At 37.6% G+C, this 17,726-nt stretch overlaps 1 protein-coding gene, 1 long non-coding RNA gene and 1 other non-coding gene across 5 annotated transcripts in view; all 3 read left to right on the plus strand.

The window, feature by feature from the left end:
* Positions 1–12,893, plus strand: part of AVL9 (AVL9 cell migration associated) — a 53,535-nt gene extending 40,642 nt beyond the window's left edge. For 2 of the 3 annotated variants that reach the window (XM_045564572.1, XM_045564574.1), the window contains 6 exons: positions 833–979; positions 2,132–2,351; positions 4,972–5,089; positions 8,615–8,668; positions 9,181–9,269; positions 12,510–12,893. In XM_045564572.1, coding sequence (XP_045420528.1) covers positions 833–979; positions 2,132–2,351; positions 4,972–5,089; positions 8,615–8,668; positions 9,181–9,269; positions 12,510–12,625 — 744 coding nt within the window. In that variant the 3' untranslated portion in view covers positions 12,626–12,893. The remainder of the gene's footprint in view (positions 1–832; positions 980–2,131; positions 2,352–4,971; positions 5,090–8,614; positions 8,669–9,180; positions 9,270–12,509) is intronic. The other variant, XM_045564573.1, reaches the window with a different exon arrangement.
* Positions 3,270–3,331, plus strand: LOC123647852. The gene has a single exon (XR_006738385.1). It is a non-coding gene; the product is annotated as a U7 small nuclear RNA (small nuclear RNA).
* Positions 12,894–14,401: 1,508 nt separating the features above from the next.
* Positions 14,402–17,422, plus strand: LOC123647264. The gene is made up of 2 exons (XR_006738175.1): positions 14,402–14,867; positions 16,164–17,422. It is a non-coding gene; the product is annotated as an uncharacterized LOC123647264 (long non-coding RNA).
* The last annotated feature ends 304 nt before the right edge of the window (positions 17,423–17,726 follow it).

Consider the following 17,726-nt stretch of genomic DNA (forward strand, 5'->3'; position numbering starts at 1 on the left):
TTCAGTATTTTAAAAAATGATAAGACATAAAACATATAAAACTATTACAGAACTTGAAGCAGAACACAAGTTCAGGGTCTCAGCAAGTATGCCCTTCTGGCTTCAGACACAAACCATGCCACTTGTTGGAAACCTATTCTGATTTAGAATCTTTCCATATCCTCCTTCAGTGAATCATTCCAGTGTCAACCCCCTTACTCTCAGGATATATGCTAGGTTTTTTGTATATTTAAATGCCTGCTGTAGTTTAGCAATTCAATTATAATTTTCAGGGCAGTGCTATTTTCAAATACAACTCAAATGGAAATTAATTAAATATACAACTACTGCCAGTGTCATTTTTGCTTCAAATATTTAGTAGCAAATATCGTAAAATATTTTTGCATGATTTTTAACAGTAAAACAGATGCTATGTGGTACTTTGCTTTTCTTATAATAGTACTTTGTTATGTGCAGATGTATATGTTTTAAAATTTTAATAGCTTTCTGTGGAAAATGTAGTTTTTAATAAGCTTAATACTTCATTTCCTGAATGAAAAAGTCCAATTAATTAGTTACTATGGAGACTTTTAAACTGAACTGAAAGCAGAGTCATCAAGTAAGACAACCTTTGTGTTAAATCAGGATTTGACCATTCATGGAGAAGATTAGCTAATCATTAACTGGAGACTCCCCTGGAATGTTATCTTACTGAGTCAAAGATGAGCTGAGTTAGGGACAGATAGGGCAGGGAAAAATGGGAGGTTTTTTTCCTAGTTTTACGTCTCTAGGTTTAAAGAGAGAAGTGTCCTTTCACTTTTCTAATATTTTCTATTACTCTTGTAATTCATAGGGATATCTGTGTTTGCCTTACATGGCATTGCAGCAGCATCATCTTCTCTCTGATGTCACTGTCCGGGGATTTGTTGCTGGAGCTACTAACATCCTTTTTCGACAACAGAAACACCTCAGTGATGCCATTGTGGAAGTACGTTTATGTGTGAGTGTGTGTACTTGGCCCTGCTAGTTCCTTTTTTCATTTCTTAAATGTAATTGTGAAGGTATAGTCATGATAATGATTTCCTGCTCTATGCCGAACATTGTACAAGTATAACTAATCTAATTCTTATAACAGCCCAGTAGATAGTACTGTTACTGTTCACATTTTATACCTGGCAGAGGCTAAAGAACAGAGAGATTAAGTGACTTGCACAATATCAAACAGCCAATAAATGGGTAAACCAAGATTCCAACCTGGGCGTTATGGGTCTACCACGACCTAATGATTTTTTATAATGTGTTTATTGTTTGAATAATTTAAATCCTTCTAGCCTGTTTAATGTGCTCCTTGTATTAAGAAGAAGGAAGCTAGGAATAAATATTTGACATCAATATATAAAAAATTTAAATCATTTGTTTAATTTTACATTTGATATAATTTTTTAAAAAAAGAAAAAAGAAATTTCAGCCATGCGAAGGTTTTTGTAGTTTCTGATAGAAAGTACCAAAACTTGCTTCTTGGGAAAATGGTTATAATATAATGAAAACTCCAGAATTCAAAAGTGTATTTATTATAATCCCAGTTTTGAAGAATAAATAATATTTATACCTTCCAAGACAGGAAGATACACAGGGTTGCTTCGACATTATTGACTACGTTCTAGTTCTGAAGTTGGTTAGTGTGTTCATGAATGTGTGTTTTATTATTATACTTCAAAACTAACTTGAAAGTTATGTAATTTTTTTTATATCAGATGTTACATAATAAAAATATTTTAAAGTATCTATGTACTCAAAACATTTTAAGGAATTATACTTGTTAAGTTCATTTCTGGTATTAAAAAAAGGTAATTTTTACTGTACACATATTTCTATATTTTTCCAGAATTTTGCAATCTACATGAATTACTTTCATAATTCAAAATTATGTATTTATGTGTGTATTTTTTTAAAACAGAAAATGAGCATTTTTTAAATAGCAAAAAAACTTCAGAGTAAAAAAACCTGTCTCCTTCTTAGACTCACCTTTTGAGAATGGTATTATTCGTATTTTTTATTTCCAGCTCCAACCTCCCAGTAGTTACTCTTTAAAGTGTGGCATGGATATCTGCGTGAATGCCCAGACTCTGACTTGTACCTGGGTACCCTCTAGGTAGAAGAAGCTCTGATCCAGATCCATGATCCAGAACTCAGAAAGCTGCTTAACCCAACCACTGCAGACCTAAGGTTCGCAGATTACCTAGTGAGGCACGTGACTGAGAACCGGGATGACGTCTTCCTGGATGGCACGGGCTGGGAGGGAGGTGATGAATGGATCCGGGCCCAGTTTGCAGTCTACATCCATGCCCTGCTGGCTGCCACACTGCAGTTAGGTAAGGAACCACACAAAGCACACAGCCACCTTGTGTTGTAATTTTTCATTTTGTGACATTTATGAGGTTTTGAATTGCCCCAGAAGTACATATTCATTATAGAAAAATTTCCAGTTACTCCCTCATACAGGGATAACCCCTCTTAACATCTTGAGTACTTTATATCCTTCCAGATCTTTTTCTATGCATATGTTTTGTATTTTGGTTTTATGGTATTTTGGGTAGTTTTTTTACAAAAATGGATCCCTTTATACATGTTTTCTGAAACTTTATAATAGACACATGAACATATCAACATAACATGAATGTCACTCACTTTTACATGGTTGCTTAGTATTTCATTGTGTGGAAGTATGTATCAGTTTTTGGCAGCCATTTATAAATACTGCTTACATTTTTTTAAGATAGTAAAGGGAGAAAAGAGATATAAAAAATAGAAATCATTGAAAATTACACTGTAAGTAATTAAACCTTCAAATTTATATCCCATTCTAAGAAATGTTATTATTCCTATTAAATGGTTAAAATGGGGCAAGTAAACATGCACTCACTCCTATATTAAACCTGTCTCATTCCCCTTAGGAAAATATACATAAAAAGTGAAAATGGAGCTCTGCAATGAGCTTTCCACCTTGGACATTGGGCGGGTATTCAGTAGAGTTGATGTTGTTCTTAAAAGTATGTTGAGCTTGTGTTTTTCCTTTTCTTCAATTATCTGTAACCGCTGTGTTTTTAATTGTGGTGAAATACACATAGCATAAAATTTTACCGTCATCATTTTTAAATGTACAGCTCTTCAGTGGCGTTAAACACGTTCACATTGTTTTGTCAGTTGATTTTTTAAATCAACACCACCACCACGTCCTCCTTCCAGGTTAGTTCTTCACATAATGTATATGGACTTTTAAACCCAGGCTTCAGTGTTACAGCTCTTTTAGAATTTGTCTAGCAGGTTTTCCGGTCCTCACTGGAAGACCCAAAATAATAAATAAACAAACAAACAAACCCCAGGCCTCAGGGATGTTCTTCATTTGGAAAGGAAAGCTAAGGAACAAGTCTTCATTTGTTAATGAAGTATTTTTAAATGTCTGCCACTGCTACAAAGGTAGCAGCTGAGATGCCAAAATTAAATCCTCCAACCCAGAATCATTCAGTAATCTAGACAGAAAACCCCAATCTCCACTGTCATGTAGCTTCATGAGTAATGAATTTACTTTTTTAAAATATTTGCCCAGGAGGCTATGAGCACTCAATAAGAATAGTAGCTAACATTTTGGGAGGAACATTTAAACGTACAGGGACCTGTTCTGAGCACTTTACATCTAATATTTCATTTCATCGTCACAAAAATCCTGGAGGTAGATACCTTGTCAGTCCCATTTTATAGAAGAGAAACTGAGGCCAGATGTGGTGGCTCATGCTTGTAATTCTAGCACTCTGGAAGGCCAAGGCAGGGGGATCACTTGAGGCCAGGATTATGAGACCAGTCTGGGCAACACAGTGAGACCCCGTCTCTACAAAAAATACAAAAATTAGCTAGGCATAGTGGCACACACCTGTAGTCCCAGCTACTCAGGAGGCTGAGGCAGAATGATCACTCAAGCCCAGGAGTTTGAGGTTGCAGTGAGCTATGAGGATGCCACTTCAGTCTAGCTGGAGCAACAGAGCAAGTCTGTCTCAAAAAATAAAAAAAAATAGTAGAGAAACTGAGGCATAAAAAAGTTAAATAGCTGGCTTATCATCTGATAAGAGGCTAAAATGGGATTTAATCTCAAACAGTCTGGCTGAGGCCCACACTCTTAACAAGGTCAAGAGAGGAAATTCAGCGCAATTAACTGTTTAAGGAATATGTTCTTAGAAGAATTTCTCTATGTTGCGTAAGAACTATGTATCTCCTTCTCCTCTTTTTCCATCAACAAAATGTACTTACAGTTCACCTTCAAAGCAAACAATATGCAATTAATACATGAAGCAATAGCCATTTGCATCAGTTCTCCATACCATTTCTGTTCTTCCAAGTGGAGGAAACTTTCTGCATAGAAGCTTTTATTGATAAAGCCGAAAACTTCTAAGCATTGACAGTGAAATGCTGAGAAACTCAAGAATGAGTTACCAAATAGTGAGACAGAGTCCAAAGAAGAGAAAATAGTGGCTCATAGAACCAATTCATGTATTCATAATCTTCTTTTGTAGAAACATGACATTTGTGAAAAGATAGAAATCCTAATTGCCTACTCCATGTATATAAATTATAAGGTTTATTCACTGTCAACCCTATAGTTTTTGTTTAATAAATACTGCTATCCTCATTTATGGTAAGGAGAACATGGAAATATTGTGGAGTTGTAAGGAACCTTGGAAAATATCTGGCTCAACCCTCTTATTTTCCAGTTAGGAAAATGAAGTTCTGAGTGGTTAAGTGACTTGCCAAAGGCCACATAGCTTCTTAACAGGATTTCTGGAACTAGACCCAAGTTGCCTGACATCTGGTAGGCTATCTCCCCAACAAAACAGGAGGGTGGGGGGATAAAGCCATTCCTTTACCCTTTTTGGTGGTTAATCTTCACATCCCTGAATGGCTATAGTCCTACTCAACTTCTTTCAAATATTTACTTGACAGATAATGAAAAGATATTATCGGACTATGGGACAACTTTTGTTACAGCATGGAAGAATACTCACAACTACAGGGTATGGAACAGCAACAAGCATCCAGCACTTGCAGAAATAAATCCAAAGTAAGCACGTCCTCTGAAGATGATGGTATATAAATGATTGGTTTACTATGTGCCTAATACAAAGAATATTTTAGCTTTCATACTGTATCCTCAAGAATCTCCTTAAGTAGGGTATAAAAAGCCAAAAGGGTCCCAAATGTAGGGAAGCAGCTAAAAAACTGCTTCCATATTCAAGCTCCTTATATAAAAAGCACAAGGTATTGTGGGGAAGAACTAAGTTTTCTCCAGCTCTCAGTGTGATTCAGAGAGGAAGTCCCAGGCACACGGTGATGCTCAGTAGGTGATGGTTCTTCTCTCCCTCTCCCTGGAGCTGTACTTTAACAGAATAGTCAAACAAGGTAGACACCTAGAAGGAAATACCACTGGTTTAAAACTGGGAAGTTCTTTTAGAACATGAAGTATGAAAAACCAATTAAAGTTAATATTTGGACTTCTAGATAAGTGGTTAGACCTAGTGTTCATGTCATATTCTAAAACTCAGCAAAATTTAATACCTGCTACCATACTAAATGTTGACTAGATGAAGGCTTTATCCCACATGGGCATAAAAGACATGCTGTGGATTGGGGCCGTTCTGAAACAATAGCATTTGTGTGTGAATGCAACAGAGCAGTGTCTACGGAGATCAACTGATAAAATTTGTATATCCTAGGAACTTATATTCTGTAACAGATTAAAATGATGTGGCTTTTTAATGATAAAAGTATACACTGTTAAATTTTACACTTTTACTTCTTGGCAAGAAACGGATAAAAGTCAACTTTGTACTGACTACTGTATTATTTTGCGGCTAGGATTAACTTTACTAATGTGATTTAAGTGGTGCTACCCCCTCACTCCCCACCCCACACTTCCCCATATACACACAATCCAGATATCTAAGCCTTAGCTACTTGGGAGACATCTGCGAGATGTCTTCCCTTAAGAGCCCACAGGGTTTGGGTAACATGTCTGTTAAGCTTTATATCATCTATCAAGAAAAATGACTAGGCTCAACACTGATTTTGGTGAATTTAATCATCATACTTGGCTATCGCAGAAACCTGTATTGCCATTTGAATGTAGCAAAAACAGAATTAAAAGGCAAACTATTTTAATAGTATTAAATGAAAGGGCTAGAGTTCAAAGTACTCTCCCTCACTAACTACAAAGTCCGTACTCTGAAGTGTGCTGAAGGGAAACAGATGTGAGCTGCTTTGCTGGGTGGCACTCCCAGGGCGGTGCTCAGAAGGCAGGTCTGCCTTGACTGTTGGCGGTCCAGCCAGCAAGGCCATCTGAGGTGCAAACCCCACCCCCACTCTGCACTGGGAGGCCTGGTCAGATCCTTGTCCACTGCTGCATCTGGTGCTTATAACTTGAACCAGCTCTACAGATTTTAGTGCAGGTCCATAATAGCCTTAACTAAAATGAGTTTTAAAGGATTCTAAAATAGTACTTAGAAAAATGTGTAAAGAAATTGAAGTTATTTAGGTTGAAAAGAAGGCTGAGGAAAGACCTGTTAACTGAAATACATACATAGGGAAATTATGCAGATATGATAAGGTAAGGGCCAAGAGAAAACTTCCCCTTCACCCTCTAAAGATGTGCTGAAAAATCAACTGACAAAATGTAGATTAATATAGGACAAGTGGCATACAAATTTATTAATGTGCACAGAGGAGAACCACAAAGTGATTAACCTAACCTCCTAATGGGGTATAGAAGCTTCTGTGCCACCTTGAGGTGACTGAAAGAATGGGGGCTCCAAGCATGGCCGAAAACAGGTCATGGTGGAAAATCAGGGAGAGGTTATGGAGGGAGAGAAGAAGAGGCTTGGCTAGCAAAGGTGGTCTTGTGACATAGATGAAACCTCATAGGTAGCAGCCCTCAGAAAGAATAGATGGTAAATGTTTCTTTCAGACCTTTTAAAGATGTTAGGATTTTTCTTAGATCCAGACAAGGGAGGGCCTCTGTATCAAATGCAGATTTGTTTCTATGGATGCATATCCTCTCCAATAAAAGACAGCATTTCATCTATACTTGTGTACCCAGCCACGCTAAATAGCCACCTTGAAATATATCAGAGATATATTTTGGGGTGAAATATTTTGGTTTCCTTCAATAGCCAGTAGACTTTCAATATTTTCACCAAATTCAAAACAAGAATTGATAGACTTCAATTGTTATCAGAAGGTATCATTTAGAAATATGTCAAACTAATTGTAATTTTTGAGATCTATGAAACCCTTTCTTCAATGCCTAAAGATCAGGGAAGGCAGCACTCAAACTTAAAAAGCAGCAGGCATATTTCATCCCTTAAATACAGCCATTCCAGGAACATAGAAAATGATTAAGTGATCTGTCAATATTTTCAATCCTGTGATTCAGGAATCCAGAAAAAGGAAGAAGTGTTACATATGCTTACTTTAGCCTATGAAGAGCATTTTTCTGTCATTTGAAAAACCATTAATAGTCCGGGCACGGTGGCTCATGCCTGTAATCCTAGCCCTCTGGGAGGCTGAGGCAGGTGGATCGCTCGAGGTCAGGAGTTCGAGACCAGCCTGAGCGAGACCCTGTCTCTACTAAAAATAGAAATAAATTATCTGGACAACTGAAAATATATATAGAAAAAAAACTAGCCGGGCATGGTGGCGCATGCCTGTAGTCCCAGCTACTCGGGAGGCTGAGGCAGTAGGATCGCTTAAGCCCAGGAGTTTGAGGTTGCTGTGAGCTAGGCTGACGCCACGGCACTCACTCTAGCCCGGGCAACAAAGTGAGACTCTGTCTCAAAAAAAAAAAAGAAAAACCATTCATAGTATTTTATAAGTAACTATAGATTTCACTAGGGTCACTTTCTTTGTTAGACCTTGACAAAGGGACCCCTGATTGGAAGAATTTGAATATTTATTGATCCTCCCCGTTTATGTGTTTAAGTTGCCTAATTATTTTTTAAATATATTTTTTTCTTTTCATGTAACAGAAATAGGGAAGTAAGAATAATATACTTTTTTACAAAAATAAAGGTACTGCCATTTTTAAGAACAGCTTTTTATCTGCTTTCCTAACAGAAAGTATGGATTTTGCTGATCCAGCCACAAATCTTTGCATGACCAGTACCACCTATTTATGAGATGGCCAGGATCAAGGTATAATCCATGACCGTGGCTTAAACCAGTAACTCACCTTAACTGCCCTGGGGAGCTTTTAAAAAATGTTGGTGCTTGGGCCCCACCCCAGACCAAATAAACTAGAATGTCAGAGTAGCAGTAACAAACCTCTGTGTACACACACACACACACACACACACACACACACACATCACCCGTTTTACAACTGAGGAAACTAAAGCTCAAAGGGGTTAAGTAATCTCTTTTGGATCTCGTAGCTCCAAGTGGGGAGCTGTGATCAAAGTTTCCTGATAACAGATTCAGAACGTTACCAGCTATGTCACTGCTGAGAGGTTTACTAATATTTTCTTGTGATAATTCTTTTTTGCAATTTTGTTGGTGAAATACTCATAGTTTAAGCTCAAACTTTGTTTTACAGCCATCCATTTCAAGGCCAGTACTCAGTATCAGACATGAAGTTAAGATTCTCACAGTAAGTACTTAGAGAAAATACTGGGAAAATTCTTATGTCTGATTTTATGCCATGTTTCATTGCTAATTGGGAATTGTTTTTCTCTACTTGATAGACTGGTGCTTCAAATAGTAACCAAATATGTGCATAACATTCTCTGGCTCAGCAGTGTGTGTGTTTCAAAGTGAAAACACTGCTGTTCCACAGAGAATGGTGTGAACTAATAACAGGATTTGCCATTTTCATTTTGGTGAAGTACTTTTAGCAAACCATGATTGTCAGGGAGATTTAACTGCACATCCTTATGTCTTCACCACTTTTTTATTTATCTATATGTTCTTTTTGTATATTCTGAAAATGGGCGTGCTTAAAGGGTTAATAAATTAATTCATCACAAATAATGAATAATTTAGCTTCTTTTCTCAGTAATTCTAATTTGGGATGGTTATAGAGTGGTTATTGTGTGTATGTGTCTGTGTGTACATGTGTGAGATTTTAAAAAATTGTAGTTAACACTTCTTTCCTTTACTTAGTTCTGTTCAGAACAGTGAACGTGGCAAAAAAATTGGAAACGTCATGGTCACAACCAGCCGGAATGTTGTACAAACAGGAAAAGCTGTTGGTAAGGCATGCCTTTAGCCAGGAACAGATTGGAATCATAACACATCTATTTTCTGTCCTCAGTATGTAATTGATAAAAACATAAAGTTGTAGAGATCTGTGCATCATGTAATAATACAAGAGATTTTTAAAAATTTTTGTCTTATTCAGTTTAAAAATTCTTGTGGCACCAGATATTATCAAAAAAGTTCAGCAAATTTCACCACCTGTAAGGGAGAGTAACAACAGTTTCTCATGAGGTCACTGTCCTGTTACCAGGATTCAAGCTTCATTAGAGTTCTTCCTCCATTCCCTGTGCTGTCCACAGTTCTTTATAAATGGCAGAAACTCATAAGAAAGTAGATATTAGGAGCTGCTGCCTTCTAAGGTTCTACTACACAAGAAAGAAAACGAATGAAACCAACAGTTGTTTTTTTTAAAAGATCAACAATATTTGTAAAACCTTTATAGAACGATAAAGAGAAAAAGATAAAAATTACCAGTATTGAGATTAAAAGAGGGGAAATCACTGTAGATCATACCAAAATTAAAAGCATAGATAATAAAGGAATATTGTCAGTAAATTTATACCAACAAATTTGACAAAATAGATGAAATATACAAATTATTTGGAAGACTCCTATTACTAAAACCGATGCAGTAAGAAATAGAAAACCTGAATAGCCCTATATCAAAGAAATTGAATTCAAAATTTAAAACCTTGCCACAGAGTTTTTGTTTATTTTGTTTAGAGATAGGGTCTTGTTCTGTCATCCAGGCTAGAGTACAATGGTGCGATCACAGCTCACTGCAGCCTCAAACTCCTAGGCTCAAGCATTACTCCCATGTCGGCCTCCTGAGTAGTTGAAACTATAGGCGCATACCACCACACCCAGGTAATTTTTGTATTTTTTGTAGAGGTAAGGTCTCACTGTGTTGCCCAGACTGGTCTTGTACTGCTGGCCTCAAGTGATCCCCCACCTGAGCCTCCCAAAGTGCTTGGATTATAGGCGTGAGCCACCATGCTTGGCCAACCAAGGTTTTTAGTTTAATCCAAGCCCAGATGGCTTCACTTTGAAATTTGTTACATGTTTAAGGAAGAAATAATACTAATACTAATTTGACAAAAAATCTTTAAGAAAATAGTAAATGAGGTAATACTCCTCAACTCATTTGATGAGGCCAGTATCACCCTAATATCAAAGTCAGATAAATGATAGCATACTGTATGTACTCTCTGCACCTAGCTTTTTTCACTTAAAATATTTTGAAGATTGTTCCATATCAATCCTAAAGAAAGTCATTGTTCCATCTTTTCTATATTTTTAACATTTTATTTTGATATAATTTTGAACTTAAAGAAACATTGCAATAGTACAAGGAATTCCCAATTATCTCTGATTCACCAATTATTTACATTTTGACCCATTTGCTTGTCATACCAATATGTTAGTAAAAGTAAAAAGGCTGACTAACCCACAATTAGTTGAGCACAATTTTTTTTTTTTAAACTAGTCTCAAGTACAGTTGAGCACAATTTAAAAGCCCCAGAAGCCAGGCACAGTGGATTGAGGCCAGGAGTTTGAGACCTCGTCTATACAAAAAATAGAAAAAATTAGCCAGGCATCCTGGCGTATACGCCTGTAGTCCCAGCTACTCTGAAGGCTGAGGCAGGAGACATTGAACAATGTCTTTGTTCAGTGTAACTTAGTTTTAGATGACAATATCAAATTTCCCTAAAACAGCCTAACCACTCCCTTTATAGTGGTTATTGATTATCAACTTAGTATTTAAAGTACAGAGAGAAAGGCTGGGCACAGTGGCTCACGCCTGTAATCCTAGCATTATGGGAGGCCAAGACCAGAGGATCCCTTGAGGTCAGGTGTTCAAGACCACCCTGAGCAAGAGCAAGAATCTGTCTCTACTAAAAATAGAAAAAGAAAATTAGCCGGGCATGGTGGTAGGCACCTGTAGTCCCAGCTACTCTGAAGGCTGAGGCAGGAGGATTGCTTCAGCCTAAGAGTTTGAAGTTGCAGTGAGCCATGATAACACCACTTCCCTCCAGCCCAGGCAACAGAGAGAGACCCTGTCTCAAATAAATATATGAATGAATGAATGTGTGCATGCCCTCAGAACTAGGCAATCTCTGTGTAGGGGTCCTTAGAGCCCTAGCATTCTATATACCTAGAAAGAGACAGACTGAGAAAACTCTACACTCAAATTTATAAACACAAACATAGAACACACAGCCCTACCACTGGATTCATTTTATTTGAAAGGAATCGATTTATTTCCATATAATATTATGCATTTGACTTAATTTTGAATTCTTATTTTTAATAAAAAATTACACTTTATTACAGATATATGAGGCAGATTATTAATTTTTAGTGATGCTCTTGATGATAGTTAAATTCTGTGGCCAAGTCTCTTCCACACTTCCTTCTCCAAGAATAGTGGGAGTATATGATTTGACTTAAATAATTTCACATCAACTTTTGAGATAATGTTCTATAAAACAAAATAGACTTGAGGCAGATAGAGTTCTAAATGTCTTTGTTCACTGTAACTTAGTTTTAGATGACAATATCAAATTTCCCTAAAACAGCCTAACCACCCCTTTATAGGTGGTTATTGATTATCAACTTAGTATTTAAAGTACAGAGAGAAAGGCTGGGCACAGTGGCTCACGCCTGTAATCCTAGCATTCTGGGAGGATCGCTTGAGGTCAGGTGTTCAAGACCACCCTGAGCAAGAGCAAGACCCTGTCTCTACTAAAAATAGAAAAAAAAAAAAATTAGCTGGGCATGATGGTGGGTGCCTGTAGTCCCAGCTACTTCGGAGGCTGAGACAGGAGGCTTGCTTGAGTCCAAGAGTTTGAGGTTGTTGTGAGCTAGACTGATGCCACAGCACCCTAGCAGGGGCAACAGAGTGAAACTCTGTCTCCAAAAAAAAAAAAAAGTACAGAGAGAAGTTTGACTTTTTAAACTCTACAGACAACTCTGGAACACAGCCAGTGTTGCTAGCACTGTGGATATTAGAGAAACATTTTGATGAACACCTTCAGAATGCTTTGGGGTTCTATAAAACATTCCCTTGGAAAGGGATTGTTTTGAAACCAGAAATTTAAATGGTATTTTAGTAACTATTGATATATTGGTGTGTTCTAATGAATTAACATTTATTGATTAGTGTTGGCCTTTCACTGTCCCTTACAAAAGTTAAGACCTTTTCTTTTGTTTCTCCCCTCCTTTCCATCCAGGCCAGTCAGTCGGAGGAGCCTTTTCCAGTGCAAAGACAGCTATGTCTTCATGGCTTTCCACTTTCACCAATTCCAGCCCCCAGAGTCTCGCTGAGCCCTCCGATGGGAAGCCTTGAGCCAGGCGTCAGAGGCCGCTGTTGCTTCCTTAGGTTTAAGTGCTCCCTGTATGTCTGCTGCTCCCAGACTATTCTTCACTGGCCACAGGTCCACAGCAGGGACCATATGTCGAACTGTTTACATGGACGGTTGCCCTCTGTCTAAATGAATGTCACGGGATGCTCAAAAGATAAAATCACAACCATAGCAGGGATGGCTTTCCAGGTTGGGGTTTAAATTGACTACTTTTATTTCAGTCTGAGCCTGATTAAAACACACAGTAAACCTAGTGAATTTTGATTTCTGATATTGTACATTTGTTTACTTTAGAAAAGTTTTTATGTATGTAAATTTTGTTCCGTTTTGCTGTTTGAATATCTAGATGGTCATTGTAATTTATATTTGCTAAAATTAAGTTATATTACTATTTTAATTTTTCTAAAGTTGGCCTTAAAATGTGCTTATAAAGCTAACGGGTCAAACAGTCCAGCCTTTGTTATTTTGGTGAGTTATGTGATGATTTTTTGTTTGTTTTCTACCCACAGAACACTTTTATAAGTTCACTTCTTCCCAGAAACACGAAAGTCAAAAGTGGTAGTTCTGAGGACAGGGTGTTTTGTTTACATTTTTAATTTGTTCTTTTGAAATTTCTGAAAGCTTGCTTTGAAAGGTGTCAAGGAGTGTCACTGTGCTTTCCTCCTCCTCTTAACTGTGCACGTGGTGTGCAAGGAAATAGCATACTGATAGTTACAGTGGTATTGCAGTTCACCATGAATGTGTCTGTACGGCAATACTTTCAAAGACTTATGAGTTTGTTTTGTCAACTCTAGTCACGTTGTAGTCTTTCACAAGCATTTTTTTAATCCAGAGTTTGTGTCTTCTATTTCTTCTTTTGAACAATTTTCCACTGGGTTTTTGCAGACCTACAGGTTTTCTCTTAGTCTTATTCTTCATAAAGTTTTTCAAGGCACTTGGTTGTCCTCCTTCCCTGCCTGAAAATCCTCTTGTAATCAGTCACCACCCACTTCTAAAGCTATGTATAAAAGAAAAGCAAGATGATCCATAAATATTAAATAGAAATCTCATGTTAACTCATAGTCAGCAAAGCAAGAGGTAAGAGAAGAAAACTGTAGCATGACATCAGTCATCTGTTTCATAAAAGATGTCTGGTTTCATGCTAGACACATGCATGTGTGCACCATCTGATCTGTACACAGCTGGAGCTGTGTGTTTGCCATGCTCAGCTTTCATATGCTTTTCAAGCGGACCTTGGATAGGTGTTCTCAGGGAGTCCTTACGGGGAACAGACTGCCTTTTCCCTTGGAAAATACTTTGTGAATATAATCTCTATATGATATAAAGAATATTGAGGAAATAGGGGCCTAATTAAGAAGGACACTGATTATATTTGATTTATTCTTTATCAAATGTTTATTTAAGAACTAAATTTTCCTAAGGCATGTGAAATGAACACAGGGTTATAATCTAAATATCCCTAAATTTTCCAGTTTGTGTTTTCTGAAAACATACATCCTTTTAAGCATAACTGAAGAATTCAGTGATGTAGCATTCTGGGAGCCCTAGGCGGGAAGATTGCTTGAGATCAGGAGTTCAAGACCAGCCTGAGCAAGAGTGAGACCCCCATCTCTACTAAAAATAGAAAAAATTAGCTGGGCAACTAAAAAAAAAATAAAACTGGAAAAAATCAGCTGGGTGTGATGTTACACACCTATAGTCCCAATTACTCAGGAGGCTGAGGCAGGAGGATTGCTTGAGCCCAGAAGTTTGAGGTTGCTGTAGCTAGGCTGATGCCATGGCACTCTACCCCAGATGACAGAATGAGACTCTGTCTCTTTTTTCTTTAATAATTAAACCCAAAAGGTAGCTGTAGTAAGAAGGGTGACGTGGCAGGAGACTCTGTCTCAAAAAAAAAAAAAAAAAAAAGAATTCAGTGATGATAAGTTGAAGCACTTAATGTGAGAACTCCATTAATTCTACTCCTGTTAGGAAAGTTAATTTCAGGAAATATTATTTGAAAAGAAAACCAAACAAAACCTTAAAAGGTACTTTAATCAGTCTTGTGCTGAGACTATAAAGAATTCATTCTGACATTCTTATTTCTTGAGGCTACATCATTAGCTGGAGTGTGATGGTGTACTCGTGTGCAGTTGTTTCCTCTCACCTGCCAGAAGTTCACTGTTAGGAGGCCTGTGAGGGGTCAGCTGGAAGAATGCTGGTTTATCCTTCAGTTTGTACAGTGGGGTAAGCTCCCGTCTCTCACTATTCAGTAGCAATCCAACCCATACTTTGGAATCCACTAAAATAAAAATAGTTACATGAAATTGAACTTTGCTTCCATATCACTTGTTTCCCATTTGAGTATACACTTTGAACTTTGTACAATTGTTTGTAATTAAGAGTTTGACTCTTAAAGTGGTCGCTCTACTGGCTTTCGGCATAAAATGACTCTCAGAAGGTAGAACTTTGGTCATTGAAATAGTCAAAAGACCATACCCACATTTCCTTCAGGTTCTGGGAGGTGGAGTTTTCAAAGAGCATGGGCCATTGTATCGTTGGCAGCCAGCACAGTTGAAAGTAGGAACACTTGTCCTGTGAGCCTTTATACTTCAGGCTCCATCTGAGTGGCCAGCTTAGAAGCAGTAGCCTCCCTCCCAACATGGCTCTGTGAGCCATAGGAGCCAGCACCAGGCCATCTTCTGACACATCACTGGTAAAGGTGTTGGCCATGCTTGCCCCAGTGTTTGCCAAGACTTTTGTGTCTAAGAACTGAGTATTTGTATTATAACTAGGCCTGAGGGGAGCCAGGATTACCCAGGCTTTTTCAGGGGTGCCAGGCCCACAGACTACGTCTATAGCTTGGTGGTGGTTTCACTGCTGTGCAGGTATCTTAAAGGAGTTTGCAAAATGTCCCTGGTATACTTTAGTTTCTACTGGGCACTGTAATAATGACATAGGTAAGGAAGAGACAGTTAAAGCTACTGGTGGTGAGCTAGATGAATGGACAAAGTTGCTTATCAAAAGAAGGCTTAGAATGATTTTGCAGATGTACTTGGCTCACCTGACTCCTATGAATAGTCTGTTTTCAAATCCATTAATGATTCACCAGCCCCCAAGCCCTACAACAGTTCTCACCTACTTTTGTGTGAATAAACACAGCAGCAGACCAGAGCGTGTGACATGACTTGTTCAACCTTACCTTGCTTTCCAAGTTCTATACTAAGCACCTGAGGTTTTTTAGAATAATTTCCTTTGGAAAGCTGAGGAGAAAGCAAATTTGGAAGAGAGAGAAGTGAGAAGTTGTTGCATGGCTGAGGAACAAGGTGCTTAAAATCTGGATGGAAGTGTTTTGAGAGCAGTATTTCATATGCTACCGATTCTAAAAATTTTTTTAGAAAGGAGGTAGAATGTTACTCTGCTAGTTATGAGTTTTAAAGTGAAGCCATAACATTTTTCTCTCTGGCAGGCAAGTTTTGTTATTTTATATTTTGTGAAGAAAAGTTTTGTGGAAGTTACAGCCTGTGGTGTTTTTCTCTGCAGTGCTGGTGATGAGTTTGGGGGTACTTCAGCTCTGTAAGCAGCCAGCATTCTTCCAGCCCTTAATCACGTGAACTTACCTGCTTCTGCACTCACGGAAGGTAGCCTGTTTGGATAGTAGCTGGTAGACGTTGCCTGTTTTATTGGGGAGTTGATTGGAACTCTTGAAATAGCATCAACATTTGCGTGCTCTGATTCTTTGATCAGAGATGGTGTGGCATTCATGGCTTTTCCACCCAGTCCCTTGGTCGCCTTCAAACGTAATTGAAAGTGCTGCTCCAATTACTGAAAGATGATTGTCATTCCACGTAGCATAATGTGCCACAAGGAGTTTTCTCATTCCTAGTCTTTGGACTTCATAACATTGGAATTGTTTTTTCATAATTTCCAACATTCCATAAATATTTGTCCAGGACAAAGAAAAGGAATGCGGATCTTTACTCTTTTCATATAAATAACTTTGTACACATGACTTCCTGCTTTCATTATGAAGAAGAAACTAGCTCCCTTGTATGGTAACTCCAAAATTAAAAGATGGTGCATGTCTAAGGGGTTGAATATATTTTGTAAAACTCTAAACACATTTGTATTTCTGTGCTGTTGTAAAGTTTACCTTTTTACTTATATTAATTAAAGATATAGAAACTATATATTTAAATCATGTAAATGGAACACAATTTAGGGTTTTTTTCCAATCTTATTTTTCATCAGCTTCTCACACATAGTATGCTGCTCAAATTTTTTGTGTGTGCAATATAAACATTTGAACATGTCAGTCAGGTACTGAGCCAGAAAAGGTCATTGAAGTTTTCAGAAAGCTTCTGTCCTTAGAAAATATTTGGTTGTTTTCTTGAAATATTAGTATTTTATAGCTGGAAAAATAAGATCAAGACATGTTTTTCAGGCCACTTGGTCATTGGTTCCTAAATTTAGGAAACATTTGATTAATGAGTTGGTGAAGGCATTTAGTGGTTACAAAAGTAGTTTAAATATTTGAGATTAAAGGCTTTTCACAAACCCTCAAAATTTAGCTTAGAAAACTTAGAAAGTTTTCTAAAGAAGTTTAGCTGTGGCACGTTTTGATCAGAAAGGTAGTTTCTCTTTGCTCTGGTAGTTTTAAAGTTTGTACTAGTTCTTTGTTGTCATTTGTTTAAAAAGAAATATTAAAATTATAAATCACATCTAATTATACTGAATTGTAAAACTTCTATTGTAATTTTATTTTAGAAAAATGAGAATAAAATTATCCCATTTGTCCTGCATACAGTTGTACTTGACCCATCCTTCTAGCAGTGCCCTGCCTGTGGTCCATGTGGTTGGTATCTGGCCTGCCTCACAGCTGGATGGCACTGCCAGCTTCATTTATTAAGAAACCTCACAGAATGAACTCAAGGACTCATTGCTCATTTACTCTCTCGTTTTGACATGGCTCATGGCGATGCCTCGGCTTTCAAGGTGGAGAACTCTGTAGGAAGAACCCCTCAGCTCCTGTGCAACACTAAGTGTGTGGTGCTGCACAAAGTATGAACAAGCAGAGACTGATCACACAATAATGTCGCATCACAT

The sequence above is a fragment of the Lemur catta genome, chromosome 11 (genome assembly GCF_020740605.2).
Source record: "Lemur catta isolate mLemCat1 chromosome 11, mLemCat1.pri, whole genome shotgun sequence".
Lineage (NCBI taxonomy): Eukaryota > Metazoa > Chordata > Mammalia > Primates > Lemuridae > Lemur > Lemur catta.